Source organism: Anolis carolinensis, chromosome 1 (assembly GCF_035594765.1).
Source record: "Anolis carolinensis isolate JA03-04 chromosome 1, rAnoCar3.1.pri, whole genome shotgun sequence".
NCBI classification, from domain to species: domain Eukaryota; kingdom Metazoa; phylum Chordata; class Lepidosauria; order Squamata; family Dactyloidae; genus Anolis; species Anolis carolinensis.
Genome location: NC_085841.1, coordinates 71,737,766 through 71,754,115, shown reverse-complemented (window position 1 = coordinate 71,754,115; position 16,350 = coordinate 71,737,766). Strand labels below are relative to the sequence as shown.

The 16,350-nt window shown below is 40.0% G+C and overlaps 1 protein-coding gene across 2 annotated transcripts in view; it reads right to left on the bottom strand.

Annotated features, from left to right (window-relative positions):
* Positions 1–724: 724 nt before the first annotated feature.
* Positions 725–16,350, bottom strand: part of tagap (T cell activation RhoGTPase activating protein) — a 58,188-nt gene continuing 42,562 nt past the window's right edge. Inside the window, exons 5-14 of one of the 2 annotated variants that reach the window (XM_062976731.1) lie at positions 14,306–14,347; positions 13,609–13,693; positions 13,450–13,503; positions 11,925–11,991; positions 9,793–9,962; positions 8,993–9,154; positions 8,345–8,454; positions 6,186–6,381; positions 4,079–4,184; positions 725–2,627 (exon numbers count right to left, since the gene is read on the bottom strand). In XM_062976731.1, the coding sequence (XP_062832801.1) occupies positions 1,345–2,627; positions 4,079–4,184; positions 6,186–6,381; positions 8,345–8,454; positions 8,993–9,154; positions 9,793–9,962; positions 11,925–11,991; positions 13,450–13,503; positions 13,609–13,693; positions 14,306–14,347 (2,275 nt within the window). In that variant the 3' untranslated portion in view covers positions 725–1,344. Of the gene's footprint in view, positions 2,628–4,078; positions 4,185–6,185; positions 6,382–8,344; positions 8,455–8,992; positions 9,155–9,792; positions 9,963–11,924; positions 11,992–13,449; positions 13,504–13,608; positions 13,694–14,212; positions 14,237–14,305; positions 14,348–16,350 lie in introns of those variants that run through there. The other variant, XM_062976732.1, reaches the window with a different exon arrangement.

Genomic DNA, 16,350 nt, shown 5'->3' with positions numbered 1-16,350 from the left:
ATAGAATGATCTCTTTAGATCAGTGGTTCCTAACCTTTGGGCCTCCAGGCATTTTGGACTTCAGCTCCTACAGTTTCTAACAGCTGGTAACCTGGCTGGAATTTCTGGGAGTTGAAGTCCGAAATACCTGGAGGCCCAATGGTTGGGAACCACTGCTTGAGATCTTGTCACCCAGTGGGTGAGGAAGGAGTCTATCCTGGAGGTCAACCTGGGTTTTTGCTCCTGTGACTTGGAGCATGTTTGCCTCAGGTTTTTCTTAGTAGATCAAATTCTTGTTTAGGAGAGGAAATCAGGGTGTAAGTAAATAAGTAATAAGTAAATAAATAAAAAAAATAAAAAAATAAACCCAGTTATTGGATTGAAGAAGTTGGCAGGGGAGTGGCACCTCACCTCAGCTGACCCCACACTAGATTGCTTTCTCCTCTTGTGCCTTTCCAGGTTCAGCTTAGCTTGAATAGAGTTTAGTTCAACTAAGTTGGCCCTTGCTTGAGTCCAATTTGTTTTGTCGGGACTTGTTATTCCATGCATGGTCATCAGTTATTGTGGTTACTTTAATGGTTTTGACTACTGTGATGATTTTATTGATTGTATTGCCTAATTTGTTTCTGATGTGCTTTTAGGGGCCTTGAGTGCAATTTTATAGTGCCAGGCAGAATGAAAATGCAGTAAATTTTATAGTGCAAGGCAGGACAAATATGCAGTAAAATAAATACAATAGAGGAAGTGAGTTTCTACAGTTTAATGTCATGTCTAAGTTGGCTGAGAAATAAGTAAATGTGGTTTTAGCTAGAAAAACTCTGCAGCCTTTTAATCCTGTACTTCTTATAAAGGTCAAACAATACACATGCTATGAGCCAAAAGCATCTTTCCCCAATTTGTCACTTTCTTGGAACTACTATTTCTACCATCTTCTGTCAGGATATGATGTTTGTAGTCCAACACATTCTAAGGTCAATATGCTGGGGAAACCTTAGTGACAAGCACCTGTGACATCTTCAGCTTATCTATACGTATTACAGCAGAGACACTGCTTTCTATAAGGACTACAGTCCTCTATAGAGATTCAAATGGAAAGCAATAAATCACATCTTGTAAGATTTCTGGCAGAACCGGATAGATAAACCTAATCTTTTTGCTTATCTTTAAAACACACCTTTTAAAAATTTGCACAAATTCATAAACTTAGATATGTACATTATATACAAGATCTACAGATTTTTAAGTGAGTAATGAACATTTCATATTACAATTAGAAAATGGTATTTTTAAAAACACAAATGAACCTATATTGCGGGCAGTTGACATGGTATTTACATCATTGGAGTTAAAATGGAACAGATGAACTTAAACATAGGATTCCTTTGCACACTGAATGCAGTCAAAGGCTGGTTGACTGCACCGTCGCATCAAATATTCTTGTTTACTTTTTTGGTAAGAACCAGACATGGTCCGAAGACGGTAGACTTGAGGAGTGAGGGGTATATTTGCCCGGGGATGTATTCCAATGACAAAATCAACAGCTGGCTGAGAGTCCTTAGGATTATTGATCACAGAAAGTCTGTTGCTTAAAAAGTCCTTATATACTTTATTTGTAACCTCTTTGTCAAACCTTGAGTGTTGAGGCCCAGAATCTGGAAATGATGTGGTGGGTCTCATATCTTGAACTGCTAAACTACCATAGGAAGGAAGTCTAGCAGCTGTACAGTTTTTGGTTGCCTCTTCATAGGATGGGGGCTTTCCAGGATTTCGTCGATCCACAAGTTGAAACACTTCCTCTGCTGACATGAAACGAGACCTGTGTTGATGCTCCAGAGGTGTCACTGGCTTGCATTTATTGCCGTAAGTTGCTTGGACTATCCGACAGGAAAGATGCCTCTCTTTCTTGGACTCCTTCTTGAAACTGTCCCTTTGAAAGCTACCCAGACTGCAACTTTGTGTTTTTGTTACCAGTTTCTTGCGGGTTGTTGCTGAAAATGACACTGAATGTTTCTTTAGCTCTCCGATGTGTGTGCCACTTCCTTCTGAAATATTGGTAGACAAGGACTGTGGCTGAATCAAGGTGTTATTCTTGAAGAGGGAAGGTGATGCTAGTGGTGAGCTAGAGAAGACAGAATTGTCTGAGACTGAGGTGAGGCTGTCTAGTGAACTGCTGGAGGATGATCTGGGTAAGGAGCCACTTGACAGTTCTGACTGCAAACTGGCTTTGATTGTAAGGTTTAGTGGCTTTTTGGTTCTATAGAGACCTGGAAGAGGAGGTTCCTCCATCACGTACATTCTCAAATTTTGACATTTCAGTCCCAATTCTTTTTGCTGAATAACATTCTCCTCACTTTTGGTTAACATCTCATCCCTCACACAGTTTTCCCGAGAACTCTTAGAAGAGAACATGTCTGGCTCAGAGAATCTTCTGTCCAGGTTGCTTATAGATAGTTTAAAACGGGTCAGGGAAGAGACATAAGAGGTTTGTTCTAGTAGTCGTTGGGGGTATAGCTCTCTGCTGCTGAGTCTGCTAGCTGCCATGCTGGTTTTTGATAGATTGCTAGGCTGGAGATCATTGGAGCTGCATTCTCCCTCAGGATCTGTGCTGTCATAGGCAGAATCATGTAGCTGGCTTGCAGATAGCATTTCTGGAAAAGAGAAAGAAAATGTACTGTTTTGATCTGGGGCAGCTGGATGCAGGCTTTACACTTCAGTTTATTTAATTATTATATATAAATAGCAAAGAATGAGACTTATGACCTCTATGTTCAATCTACTTTTCAGAAATATTAAACACACATCTTGGTGTGTCTTCAGTGTCTAAAATATGGATACTACATAATCCTATAATTGTTTGACTCCAAAAAAAAAGCAAAAAAAAAAAAAAAAAGCAAATGCAGATTCTTCCACAATATACAGACTCCAGATTTTCCAAAAATGGGGAATGCATGACTGCTTTGCCTTTCTGCTAATATTGACATAGTTTGCTTCCTCCCACAACACCATAGAATTCTAGGGGTTCTTCATCATGAAATCCCACATTCTAATCTGATAAGGAGTCAACTATAAGGAAGTTCTCAATGCAACCATCTTTTGATGTATTCTTTGCATATCTAGGGTTACTTTGTATGGTCTTGGGCATCAAAAAGTATCTAATACAAAGTTACACCAGCAGTTAGGGTGTAATCCCAACGGGATTCTGGCCTGCATAAATAGGAGTATAGCGTCTAGATCCAGGGAAGTCCTGCTCCCCCTCTATTCTGCCTTGGTCAGGCCACACCTGGAATACTGTGTCCAATTCTGGGCACCGCAGTTGAAGGGAGATGTTGACAAGCTGGAAAGCTTCCAGAGGAGGGCAACTAAAATGATCAAGGGTCTGGAGAACAAGCCCTATGAGGAGCAGCTTAAAGAACTGGGCATGTTTAGCCTGCAGAAGAGAAGGCTGAGAGGAGACATGATAGCCATGTACAAATACGTGAAGGGAAGTCATAGGGAGGAGGGAGCAAGCTTGCTTTCTGCTGCCCTGCAGACTAGGACACGGAACAATGGCTTCAAACTACAGGAAAGGAGATTCCACCTGAACATTAGGAAGAACTTCCTCACAGTGAGGGCTGTTCGACAGTAGAACTCTCTCCCCCGGGCCGAGGTGGAGGCTCCTTCTTTGGAGGCTTTTAAGCAGAGGCTGGATGGCCATCTGTCGGGAGTGCTTTGAATGCGATTTCCTGCTTCTTAGCGGGGGGTTGGACTGGATGGCCCATGAGGTCTCTTCCAACTCTACTATTCTATGATTCTATGATTCTAGGGATTTACAGAGCATATATTCTTTCTAATTCTGTATCACTTTGAGACAGCAGTTTTGCTCATGTGAGTCTCTAAGAAATAGCTCTTTTTAGAATTTGAAAGCAATCCAATATTGTGGTTTGTCCGTTATCTTTAGTCACTTCCTTTGCAATTTGAACATGTCTAAATAAACTAGCAACACTGCAAGATAGTGTAGCACCTTCAAAGAAATCATTGCACATTCTGAGAAACATGGGCACTCTGAGAATGATTTGAGCAAACACTTAGAGAGACCAGAGGACAAAATATATTAAAATACCTGATTTGTCCAGGGAATCATCAACAGAATTAGTGAACAGCAAACAGATTTCTTCTCCAAATATATCACAACAATTGTTAATGAGGAACTCCACTAGGGTCTTTACCTGTTGAAATAAATCAAGGATACTGTTACTCAGGCATTTTTCTGGGATCATTTTGCAATCAACAATGTCATTTCTGCAGATCTTTCTTACATATAGCTCATTCTTTGGTTAAACAAACAACAGATGCATTACTAGTGCTAACTACATTTTCAGCCACAACCCAATATGATTCAATGTAGTAATCCTGCATATGAAACTACACTCCAGTTGGCAAGTCAGTGAGCCATGGAGCACCTGTAGAGTCACTACAACCTGCCTCCTCACCCAAAAAAGAAAGATTACCAAAAAGGCAAGTTTTCCAAGCACTTAGAGCTATGCAATCATTTTGGAGTTATCTCCCAGGGATCATAGGACAACACTGGTAGTGTCAAAGGTGGTACTCAGCAACAACAGAGGCAAACCTTTGTTGGACCACACCATTTTTTGCTTTTTAATCCTTTGTTTCCCTTCCCCTTTCTCCCCACAACTCTTATTCTGTGCTCAAGGGGCTGATGCAGGAAGAAACCAGTTGTGCTAGAAGTTTGAATTCATCCTTTGAAGAGGGGTTTTGAAACCAGAACTTAAAGATACATAAGAACTGGGATGCTCGGCTCATTGAAATTTTGAAGCTTGTAGGTTGGGAGGAGAGGCGGGGGGCAGCAGTACCTCCAAATTCTGTCCACATCACCTCCCAACAAGCCACCATTATGCCTATGCAGTTTGTGATTTTATGGAAGCATCCAGTCAGCCAGTGAATTTGAAAGCAGTATGACATTTATTCATTGGCTGGTTGAGCCGTGCCCTTTGTAGAACCTGGATGGGGGTTCTACTGGTTGGGTAAAGCTACATAAAAGGGGAACCTTGAGCAAACTATCTGCAGTTCACTCTGAGCTTCAGTCCACCCACACTCCCTATGTTAAGACATTTTAATTATATATAATTGTTAAATCTTTATGGGGCATTCGGCATGAGCCATCAATCCAGATTTCGGTGACTAGTGTTGTCAGCATTGGTTTGCCAGGGGCTCCCAGCTCATGCTGGCCTTTCATACCCTGTGGTGGCTGAGAGATCTGGCTGGGATGTCCCAGCAGGGCCGTTCAGGCCATCCCTATTGGATTGATACTGGATCGGACAAGTAGGTAGATTAGTTGATGCCTGGATTTGGACCCATGTGCAGGGCAGCCCTTATCTATAGCTATAACCAAGCCTTCTTTTATCCAGTGTTTGGTCTGGTTTTTGTTTGTATGTGAAATGGATCACACAATTACAATTTCTAATAAGATGCACTTGCCTGTCTTGTAGGTAAGAATCTGTTCCTCCACAGCTACAAACGACATTCTTACAAAGCTGCTTTATACCCCATCAGAACATTTGTCCATCTAGCCTAGCCTGTATATTCTGACTGACAGCATTATCCAGGGTATCAGGCACAGCTGTCTTTCCCAGGGTATCAGGCACAGCTGTATTTCACCTGATACTTGATCTATTAATTGGAAAAGGCCAGGGATTGTATCTAGATCAGTGGTTCTCAACCTGTGGGTCCCCAGATGTTTTGGCCTTCAACTCCCAGAAATTCTAATAGCTGGTAAACTGGCTGGGATTTCTAGGAGTTGTAGGCCAAAATACCAAGGGATCCACAGGTTGAGAACCACTGATCTAGATCCTTTGTGAGTCCAACTCTTCCACTGAATTATCACTCCTGCCTTGATCCTAATATGTCTCGAGCATTAATTGAAGTTACTCTGATTCAAAGACCATTGTTCTCTAGAAATTTTAGATTTAAGATTTTTTTTAAAAGTCACTGAGACTAAAGATCAACAAACAGTCTTGGGAATGTCAAACCTTTATTGATTAGTGTATTGGTTCAATTTGCAGGAATTAGCTCTTAGGATAAAACTCCCAATGTAAGAACAAAGCTGCTGATGTGAGATAATTTTATAGTAAGTCACTTTGAAGAATGATATAACCATAGGTAAAAAAACAAAACAAAACGAGAGCAAAAGGAAGCAAAACCAATCTTACCTTATCTGTCTGCTCTTTCTGGGCTGCAAGAGGCAGACCTTGGTCATAATCTGAAGTCAACATGGTTGGGCCAAAACAGATGGCAAGATTGCTAGAATCCATTTTGTTGACCTCTGAGCTTTTGCTTATATGATGCAGTACACAAAGCAAATGCTTGAGCAAAAGAAGATTTGGTCTTGGCAGCTTGCTTGCAACCCTATGAAAATAAGACACAAAAAAGGTCATCTTCAGTAACTTCCACGTTTTTTGAAGCTAAGCTTCACAGTCACATGAAACTTCCTTTAAAATGTGGAAATTTAAAGCGGTTACAGTTAGACAAAAAAATCCCTTTCAAAAGTCCCCAGACATCAGCTGAGTGTGTCTGAAACCAACAAACCAAATGCTCCTGACCAGGTGTCAATGAGTATGATACTTTATCTTTGTTGTACCAGCATCATAGCTACTTTTATTGAGGACACATGAAGAAGCCTTCTCTCCCTTCTTATGGGAAGCTAGACTGGCTACTTCTCTGCTTTCCTTTAGCTGTTAGGCAAAGATATTTTTGTTTAGATACATGTCTGGCTAAACATGTTGCTTCAATCATAAAGGATTCTGTACTTTTATTCACATCACACTTGAAGTCCTTTAAATTAACACTCTTATTAATAAGATAATTAATTTAAGTTCTTTCTCTCCTATTAACATTGGGCTTCTGCTAGAATTTGTTATGAGCCCTGAGTTCTGTATTGGGAAAAAGGCAAGAAATAAATGCTGTTAGTGGTGAAATATTGTGGTAACATTTTGTAGTTGAAAACTGGATCATGTGCGGACAACCAACATCAGTGTGTGGTCAAGATAGGAAAAAGTTATCAGTAAGAAAGTGCATATAGACTAGAAGCGTCTGCAGCAGTTTGATTTTTCCTGATCCTGTTGGGAAGGGCAAGACACTTCCTTATTCTCTCCCTTCTGCTGTATTAACAGAGTAAAACTACTTTTGCACTTTGAATTCAATCTGCAGTGATTGAAGTAAGGTGTGGATAAAGGAGGAGGATAATGGAAAATCAGGGACGTTTTAAAAGCAGCTCAAAGGGTGTACTAACAGAAGATTAATCAAGCATTTCCTGTGAAATCAGGGCAGTAGGAGGATATATTATAGGCCGGGCTGTGGTGCAGGCTGGAAAGCAAGCCAGCTGCAACAAATCACTCTGACCAAGAGGTCATGAGTTCAAGGCCAGCCCATGCCTGTGTCTTGTCTCTGTTCTATGTTATGGCATTGAATGTTTGCCTTTATGTGTGCAATGTGATCCGCCCTGAGTCCCCTTCGGGGTGAAAAGGGCGGAATATAAATGCTGTAAATAAATAAATAAATAAACAAATAAATATGAAACCCTAAATGAAACATAGCACTAGTACTAGCAATAGGCTTTGTTTCCCCTCACTCTTTCACAGCAGCCTTTAGTATAATTCACAGGGTTTTTCCAGTCCTTCAGTGTAGAATTGTGGGGCTCATGGGGGCAGGGGAGAAGACTGGGCTCTTTTTTGTTGACTTAGATGTGGCCCTCAAGGATACATTTGCACTGGTCCCACATGATTCTATTGTCCTAGACTACAGCTTTTCCCCAGCCTCCTGCCAACCAACTGATAACCTGGTCACTAAACAGAAGGGTCAATTGAATCAATGAAGTGTGAAAACCATCATCCTAAGACTTAAGGTTGAATGTGTTTCCCAAAGAACTTTTGTGCTCATTTCATACCAGAATAAAGAGATACGACAATACTGTGATCCCTGTACACAAATCTCAATCCTGTATTTCTCTTCTGAGAAGTAAAACTCATGGCTTTCAGTAAAGGTCACTTCTAGGTAGGTGGGCAGAGGATCTCAGGGCCCTTCCACACAGCCATATAACCCAGAATATAAAGGCAGAAAATCCCACTATATCTGCTTTAAACTGGGTTATCTGAGTCCACACTGCCATATATCCCAGTTCAAAGTAGATAATGTAGGATTTTATTCAGCTGTGTGGAAGGGGCCTCAGTCTCAAGAGTAATTTCAGTAGAACCTTCTAAAAAGTTTACATTTGAGGTGGATGGACAGGCAGGTGGGTGGGCGGGGAAATAAATTTCTAGTTTTGCTGTATGTCACAAAACAAGAAGATAGTTTTTGAGGTGGATCAACTTACTCTTTTATTGCTTCAGTTTTTTCATGATGGCCAGTCTTCTCCACTGCTGTCATCCAGTCATCATAAAGCTCAGATAGCAGGAGTTTATGGGGAATGTTCCTGAGAAAATCCTGCAACAAAGTAAGCCTCACTTTAACATTTTGGTGAAATATTTCGTTACCATATAGACAAAGTTATCTCTTCACAGTATAAACAAACAAGACTGGCAAAAGATATTTTGCTGGTTCAGTTGAAGAGCAAACTAGAACTCCCCCTTCATGCACAAAAGCCAACTCTACTGTTCATTGCCTCTTCTTCAGCAATGGCAGTGGAAGAGTATCCTATATCATAGGCATGGGCAAACTTCAGTCCTCCTGGTGTTTTGGACTTAAATTCCCAGAAATCCCAGCCAGATTACTGGCTGTTAGGAATTGTGGGAGTTAAAGTCCAAAACACCCGGAGGACTGAAGTTTGCCCATGCCTGCTATACCACATCTAAAGACCGTAAGATAGCTTACAAAGCCCAGGGGTGAACTATACAGCATGCAGTTCCCTCCACCAACACCTTGCTGCTGTGTCTCAGCACGTGTCGCTTCAGGCGACCAGCTTAGTGGCTACAGCAGGAAAACAAGGAAACATACAAATGCATACATATAAATGGACACACACCTTGAAAACCACTGCTAACAAATGCACAGAGGCCTTCTCAAAGGCAACATTTCCTCCAGAGTTTAACTCTTCTTTCAGCTCTTTGCGTAACTTCTCATTTGCTGCCTTCCGAAATATTCCTTCAGTGTATGGACCTTGCAGGAAGAGTATTGTAAGGATATCCTTTAAATGTCAGAGAACAAAAGAATATATATTCAATACAACTAATTTTATGGAGAGGATGATTGAGAAACAAACACAGTCTACTTTTTAAGAAAACACATGTCACCTTTTCAACACAGCATTAAAATACAACAGAAACCAACAATAAACAGTTATAGCTAAAAAACAAAACAAAACCAACAACAACCAAAACACAGAAAGCAAAACAGTAGATAAAACAAGAAGGAAGCTAATTTATGTCAGCAGAGCTAAATTATTAACTAGACAGGTCAAATGCCTGTCTAAAAAAGAATTTCACAGGTGGAATACCATCAGGGAAGGACTTGTTTACTTGCATCTTTTATTTGAAAAGCAGAAAAACAAATTGCTTATCCTTGGCTATTTCTGCTCTCAAACATTTCCCTCAAGCATTTCATCCTCTCTTCTCTTCCTATTTATCTCTCCAAATCATTCTAGAAACACTTCATTCCCTTCCCAAAATCAAAACAATTGAAGAGCTATTTTTTCCCACGTGAATTGCTTTGCTGTAAAATATATAGCCCAAAACATTTGTCTCTTCTGGAAAAGGTTTAGCTTTGTGATGATTTTGATCAGCTGAAGCAGTAAAAACTGAAAAGAGTCACCTATTGCTTGCTTACCTGTATTGGTTTGGGCAGCATGTCCTCCTTATTGCAAACCATTGACAATGGCTGGTCAAACAGAGAAGGCTTCAAATCAGGTTCTAGTTGTCCCAAGATCTCTGGTCCAGAGGTGATGCGTCTCGTCAGAAAGGGCCAAGATATTACTTTCTTTCTTTTCTTACTACTCTCTGTTCAAACAAAAGGAAATGAGAGCAAGTATTTAATCAGTGAGCAGAACTACCGAGATATATTTTTACTGACACTAAATTATATTCCATAGGGAACATGGAAATTTTTCATCTACCTGAAAATTGGCCAGAAGTTAAACATGAGCCAACAATGTGATACGGCAGCTAAAAAAGCCAACAGGATTCTGGCCTGCATCAATAGGGGTATAGCGTCTAGATCCAGGGAAGTCATGCTCCCCCTCTATTCTGCCTTGGTCAGACCACACCTGGAATACTGTGTCCAATTTTGGGCACCACAGTTGAAGGGAGATGTTGACAAGCTGGAAAGCGTCCAGAGGAGGGCGACTAAAATGATCAAGGGTCTGGAGAACAAGCCCTATGAGGAGCGGCTTAAAGAGCTGGGCATGTTTAGCCTGCAAAAGAGAAGGCTGAGAGGAGACATGATAGCCATGTACAAATACATGAAGGGAAGTCATAGGGAGGAGGGAGCAAGCTTGTTTTCTGCTGCCCTGGAGACTAGGACACGGAACAATGGCTTCAAACTACAGGAAAGGAGATTCCACCTGAACATCAGGAAGAACTTCCTCACTGTGAGAGCTGTTCAACAGTAGAACTCTCTCCCCCGGACTGTGGTGGAGGCTCCTTCTTTGGAAGCTTTTAAGCAGAGGCTGGATGGCCATCTGTCGGGTGTGCTTTGAATGCGATTTCCTGCTTCTTAGCAGGGGGTTGGACTGGATGGCCCATGAGGTCTCTTCCAACTCTACTATTCTATGATTCTATAAGTGATTTGCTTCTATTATCAGCTGTTTGAAACTAATTTTTTGGGGTGGGTGGGTTAATGTTGTAAGATGTTCCTTGCATTTTATACTACTAGTGGCTTTTTGCCCATTGGAGGAATTTGTTGCCAGCCCATGGGTGCATTTGATGGATTTTAGATAGTACTGAGGATCTGCAAAAAAAGCCTCAAAGGGGGTAGAGACAACTTATGAACTTCAATTTCCCACCCAATATAGAGGAATTCAACATCGAAGTCCAAAAGATACATTTTCCAAGTTCTGCAAAGAACATTGAAATGGAGTTGTTTTTTTTCACCAAATCATGAAGAAAACCCCACAGGGAATAATGGTACTAACGTGTGAATAGCCAAGCATAAGCTTGTGCTGTTAAGCGTCTCTACTACGCTTTGTAACCAAATGGTTTTTCTGGATCAATAAAACTTAATCTGCAGCAGTTTGCAAAAATATTGCTGCGTCATGATACAATTTTTGTGTCTGAAGAAGATAACATTGTTTCCCTGAAATATAGCTGAATTTGACAATGGCTTACATCCTCAAAGTGAGAAGGGGAAATTCCTTAAGATGGGATCTATTTCCATTTAAGGGGCATGGAAGTGGTGTAACTGTATAGTGCAGGTACACTGCCTACTGCCACATTGTTTTGCCCTAGAATTGCCTGCCAGACTTGTTGATGATTAATGGAGGAATAAAAATATAGTTTAATGAAAGATTACCACTAGGGGGCAACCGAGAGTGCTGTTGTTAAATCTAACTAAACTCTTAAGGGGTGTTCAGGGACACCAGGCTGCTGCCCAAACACACAGAAGAGGGGACAATTGTCAGTACTAGCAGGGGGAGGCAGGGTGTCTGTAAGCCTAGAATGATTTCTCATGCCTGCTGTCTGAATCTACAAATATCAATAGATTAGAAAAGTTACTTTGTGAACCACAACTGCCAGAATACTCCAGGACGGTAGACTTCGGATTAGTTAGTGATTCTGAAATCTGTTGTTCAAAAAGATAATTTTTCTAAGTTTCAAATGCAATTACATAACAAAGCTGAATACATACATCAGTGTTGGATCTGGCCTACTTTTGATCACTCTTACATAATGAATTGCAGACAAGAACCTATTCTTCACTCTCACATTTATCAAAGGACAGAGTTTTTTTTTATGAAACCGTACCAGACAGATGACACAGCCCATCTTCAGTGTCACAGGGCATGAACAAGTGGCATTTCTTGATGTCAACCTGGAATAAACAATAATTAATTAGGAGAAGCCACTGAAAGTCAGTTCACACAACATCTCCATGCAATATATAGCTGTAATAAGCTTGCAATGTATCTTTTCCCCTTTAAAATTAAAAATAAAAGGAGAAGGAAGGACACTTCTTCCAAGATAGCATACACTCTTTAGCTGTGGTCTTGTAACTCCTGCCGGACAAGGCAGAAGTTGATACCAATGAGTTTGAAAGGTACACGCAATCTTTCTTAAGAAGAAATTTCACATAGATTTCTATACAAAATATGTAATCCTGCTTTTTTGAAGCAATCCATTCATTATCTATCTATGTGTTGGATTCAGACAAGCTTGATTAGAATAAACTTACTGAAATAATTGGTTCAATTCAGTCACAACTGATTCTAGTAGTTCTACTCTAAGCATAAACAGTCTGGATCCTATTTATTTATTTTGAATTTTTTTTACTCTATTTATATCCTGCCTTTCTCTACCCTAAAGGCGACTCAAGGCAGCTTGCACAGAGGCAATTATTCAATACCTTTAAACACATAGAATTCCAAAAAATTAAAATTAAATTATATTAAAATTCAAACATATTAAACAGTTAAAAACATTACATAAAATGAGTTCTGTGAGGCTTGTTGAACAGTGCGTCCCATACATATAAGTACTTTATGGAAAAAAATAAAACCAAAACCAAACATTTGTATAATGTAGCAGAATTTTAAAAATTGTTCACTATTGTAACAGATGGGAAGAAAGTCAACAATTCAATGGAGTCCCTGCAACCTCCTTTGTTGAACTTAAGCAGTTATCTGGATCCAAGCCATAGATCCAAGTAAGGCTATGATTATTCACATCACTGGAAACAGTACCACTTAAATTAATGGGTCTTTGAAGCAGGAGATGTTTAGAATTTGAATATTGTTGTAATTCAGCTTGAATGCAGCCTTACAGCCCAGTTCTATAACTCCATGGCTGTGCTGAATGGGGGGATTTGGGGAGTTGTCCAAAACGATGAACTTTTCTAAGCTCTGGTTTGAACATGTTTGTTTTTGCACCAAGTGCCTTCATTTCACTAGATTCCACATTAGCAACCTTAACATACCACTCCCTTTCTCAACAGATTTCATTACAACCTGCTTATTAGATACTTGGCTACAGATTACAGCTCAAGACTTGCTGTGGAATTTTGACAAGCTTCTGGTTTTAAACTTGATTTTAACACATTCATGATTTAGTCATGGTTTCAGAACTACCTGTGCAACCTGAGGAACTTAAATCAAGCATAACTTGAATGATATGATAGCAGACCCTTCACTGTCTGTAAAATCAGAGCTAGGCTTTCATAATGCATATGTTTATGTTTACTCAGAAGTAAGGCAATTTTGATTTCAATGGGATTTATCTCCTGGTAAGTATGTTCAGAAACAAAGAATCAACCATGTACTTGAAGTTTGCTTACCTCTGACTGGCATCCAATCAAAGTCTCCATATCACTCACATCTAAGGTTTTGGGCTGCAAAACAAAACATAACAAATACAGTCCATAGTTAGAATCCACTGCAGTTATTTGTTATATTACAATATCCAGATACTAAGGACAGGGAAAACTAATACTCACTGCATTGCAACTGCTTAACACCTTCATCAGGAATTTAATTGATGCAACTTTTGTGATTTTTGCTCCTTTGATTTCTCTAGTTTGCCTAATTAAGAATGATGAGACAAATGTTAACAAGCTAACAAAAGCTTCAGTTTTCTTTGTAGCAAGTCCAGATGGATAAGTACAAGATATTTAATTTGCGAGACAAAGGATTCACTTCTTAAAGTGTCTACACATACTAATTGTCTCTCGTTATTAAAACGCCACCACACTATATTCAACAGGGACAAAAGTTGGCAAAACACAGTATGTACCATAAACAGCAATTTCTGTCTTCAGGTCTTTGAGGGAAAAATCATTTTCAAGCCTTAAATGTGAACTAAAAGATATCTCAAACACAAGTATTCCCTTTATAGCATTGCAAAAACATAATAACCCCAGTTAAAAGAATAGTGACTGCAAAATGTTGGAAACCTACAATGAAACAAAAGCTATGAACACATGCTTCGAATGTACAAAAGTTCCTGACATTATAAAAATAAATCAAACCTTATACTTGGATTAAATTCAATGGATAATACTAAGCTACAAATAGTTTCCACGTGCTATACAGGACAGTTACATTGAGCAGTGGATGCTTTGTCATAAAAGTCTTACTGGTACAGAGTCTACAGCAGCTCCTAAACTTTCACACAATCTAATTTTACAAACTTACCCGCGAATGGTATCCAGCCAAAGTTCTTTCAAACCGAGTGAGCTGAAGAGAAAAGGAGAACCAGCATGACTGCCCACTGCCTGCAACTAATTTGCCAGAGAGAGTTTGAGGAGCCCTTCAGCCCAGCGTGCGCTGCATGCTAAATGAGCAGGGCAGTGGAAAGACGCAGGTGGAAATTCACAATGCAATAGGAACAGGAAGACGCATCATGGTCTGAATGCAGAACTCACTGACAGATACTTTAGTGCACCCATTTCCTCTTTCCTTTTAGGGCAGCTGAGCTCTCTGTTTGGTTTCCCTCCCACTTTTTTAAAAATAAAAAAGCCCAGTGTTGTCACAGACAAAAGGACAATGGAACAGATGAGATGTCCAACAGGTAAAAGTTCCACCTTACAACAGGAATCTGGTGGGATGTGTGAAAAACATATTGCCGTGTAGGCTGTGTAAAGGCTGCCTAAAGGGCAATCGGGGGTTCCAAACACCAATCTCTTTGTCTTTGTGCACGACAAGTGTCCCCAAGACGTCACACCTCGCCCTAAATAAACCACATGGACAAGAGATCAAGGTCCATGAAAATAGGTCAATGACTCCTCTTTTAAAAAGCAACTAGAGGAAGCTATAGGCATGTGGGAGGATAAATGGGCTGGAGACATTAAGAAGCAGAGTGTTATTTATTATTCATATCTCAGATTGTTTAACATGCATTGCTGCTATTGTGAATTCTTCAAGTTCTTTTCAACTTATGGCAGCTGTAAAGTGAGCCTGCCACAGAGTTTTCTGAGGCTGAGAGAGTGTGATTTGCCTAGGGTCACCCAGTCAGTTTCGTGGCTGAGTGGGCATTTGTTGTGCTTCAACATTCAAATCACTACACCACACTGACTCTTGCATTGACTGTATCTAAAAAAAACCAAAATAGATAACTTTAAAAAAAGAATATTTTGAAAGCAACAGTGAAGCACATGCAGATGATTCCTTTTTTATCACAAGGCTAGTGCCATTATCACAAACTTGATTTCCTGAGATATTCATTTATAAATTGGATCACTCGGGAAATCGAATTGCCAGGTGACTTTTTAAAGAAATGAGTCAGAGTGTTTGTTAAATCCTTTCTAATCCTGCAAAATGGCACAGAAAACTGCAAAGCTAGAATATAGCAGCTGCTACAAGATATGGTGGCAGGCAGACAGCACCAGATGGAAGAGGAACAATGGTCACTAGGCTGGGAAGAGGCTTTTGGAGAAGCAAAGGGGTTTATTGTAGCTGGCTGAGTGAGCATGCTCTCGAGAAAGCAGCAGGAGCTGCCAGAACCATTTTCACACCTCATGGGAGCAGATGCTGGCGAGCAAAAAGTGACTCAGAATGTAGATTTCAGTAAAGTTACCGAGAAGCACAGCAAGCAGCACTTCATCAACAAAATACAAAGGATCAGACAGTAAACTAGCCTTCTCTATATCAGCTCCCTCCAGCTGTATTGGATGGCAACACGTGGCTCAAACTACTTGGACAGTCAACTTCATTCTCTGAACATTTCAGAAAAAAACCAGTTTCTCAAAAACCATTCCATGCTATTTGGTGAACAAATAAAGCTTCCCATTTTCGGTTAGAGTTTGTTGTCAAACAGAAAAGTTAACATTTTATTTTCAGGAGCATTGACCATCTGTTTCTTGAAAAAGAAACTGATTTTGAGGGGATGTGGACCAAGGTTGCCTCCTAAATGTTGGCTTTGTATTAAAGACAGTAATGTTATGTTGCAAGTTAGTTGAATTTAATTCTCATTTAAATCAATGGGATGACTCACGAATGTTGTGAAGTTCCCCCAAAGGTTGTTATCCTAAGCACACTTACCTGGGAAAAAGCCACACTGAAATCAGTAGGATTTCCTTCTGAAAAATCATTGATGGAATTTTACTGTTAAATTAGATTGAGCACGTTTTTGTATGTGGGATCACTGAAGTGCTTTACATTATATAGTAAAGGTAAAGCTTTCCCCCTAACATTAAGTCCAATCGTGTCTGACTCTGGGGGTTGGTGCTCATCTCCATTTC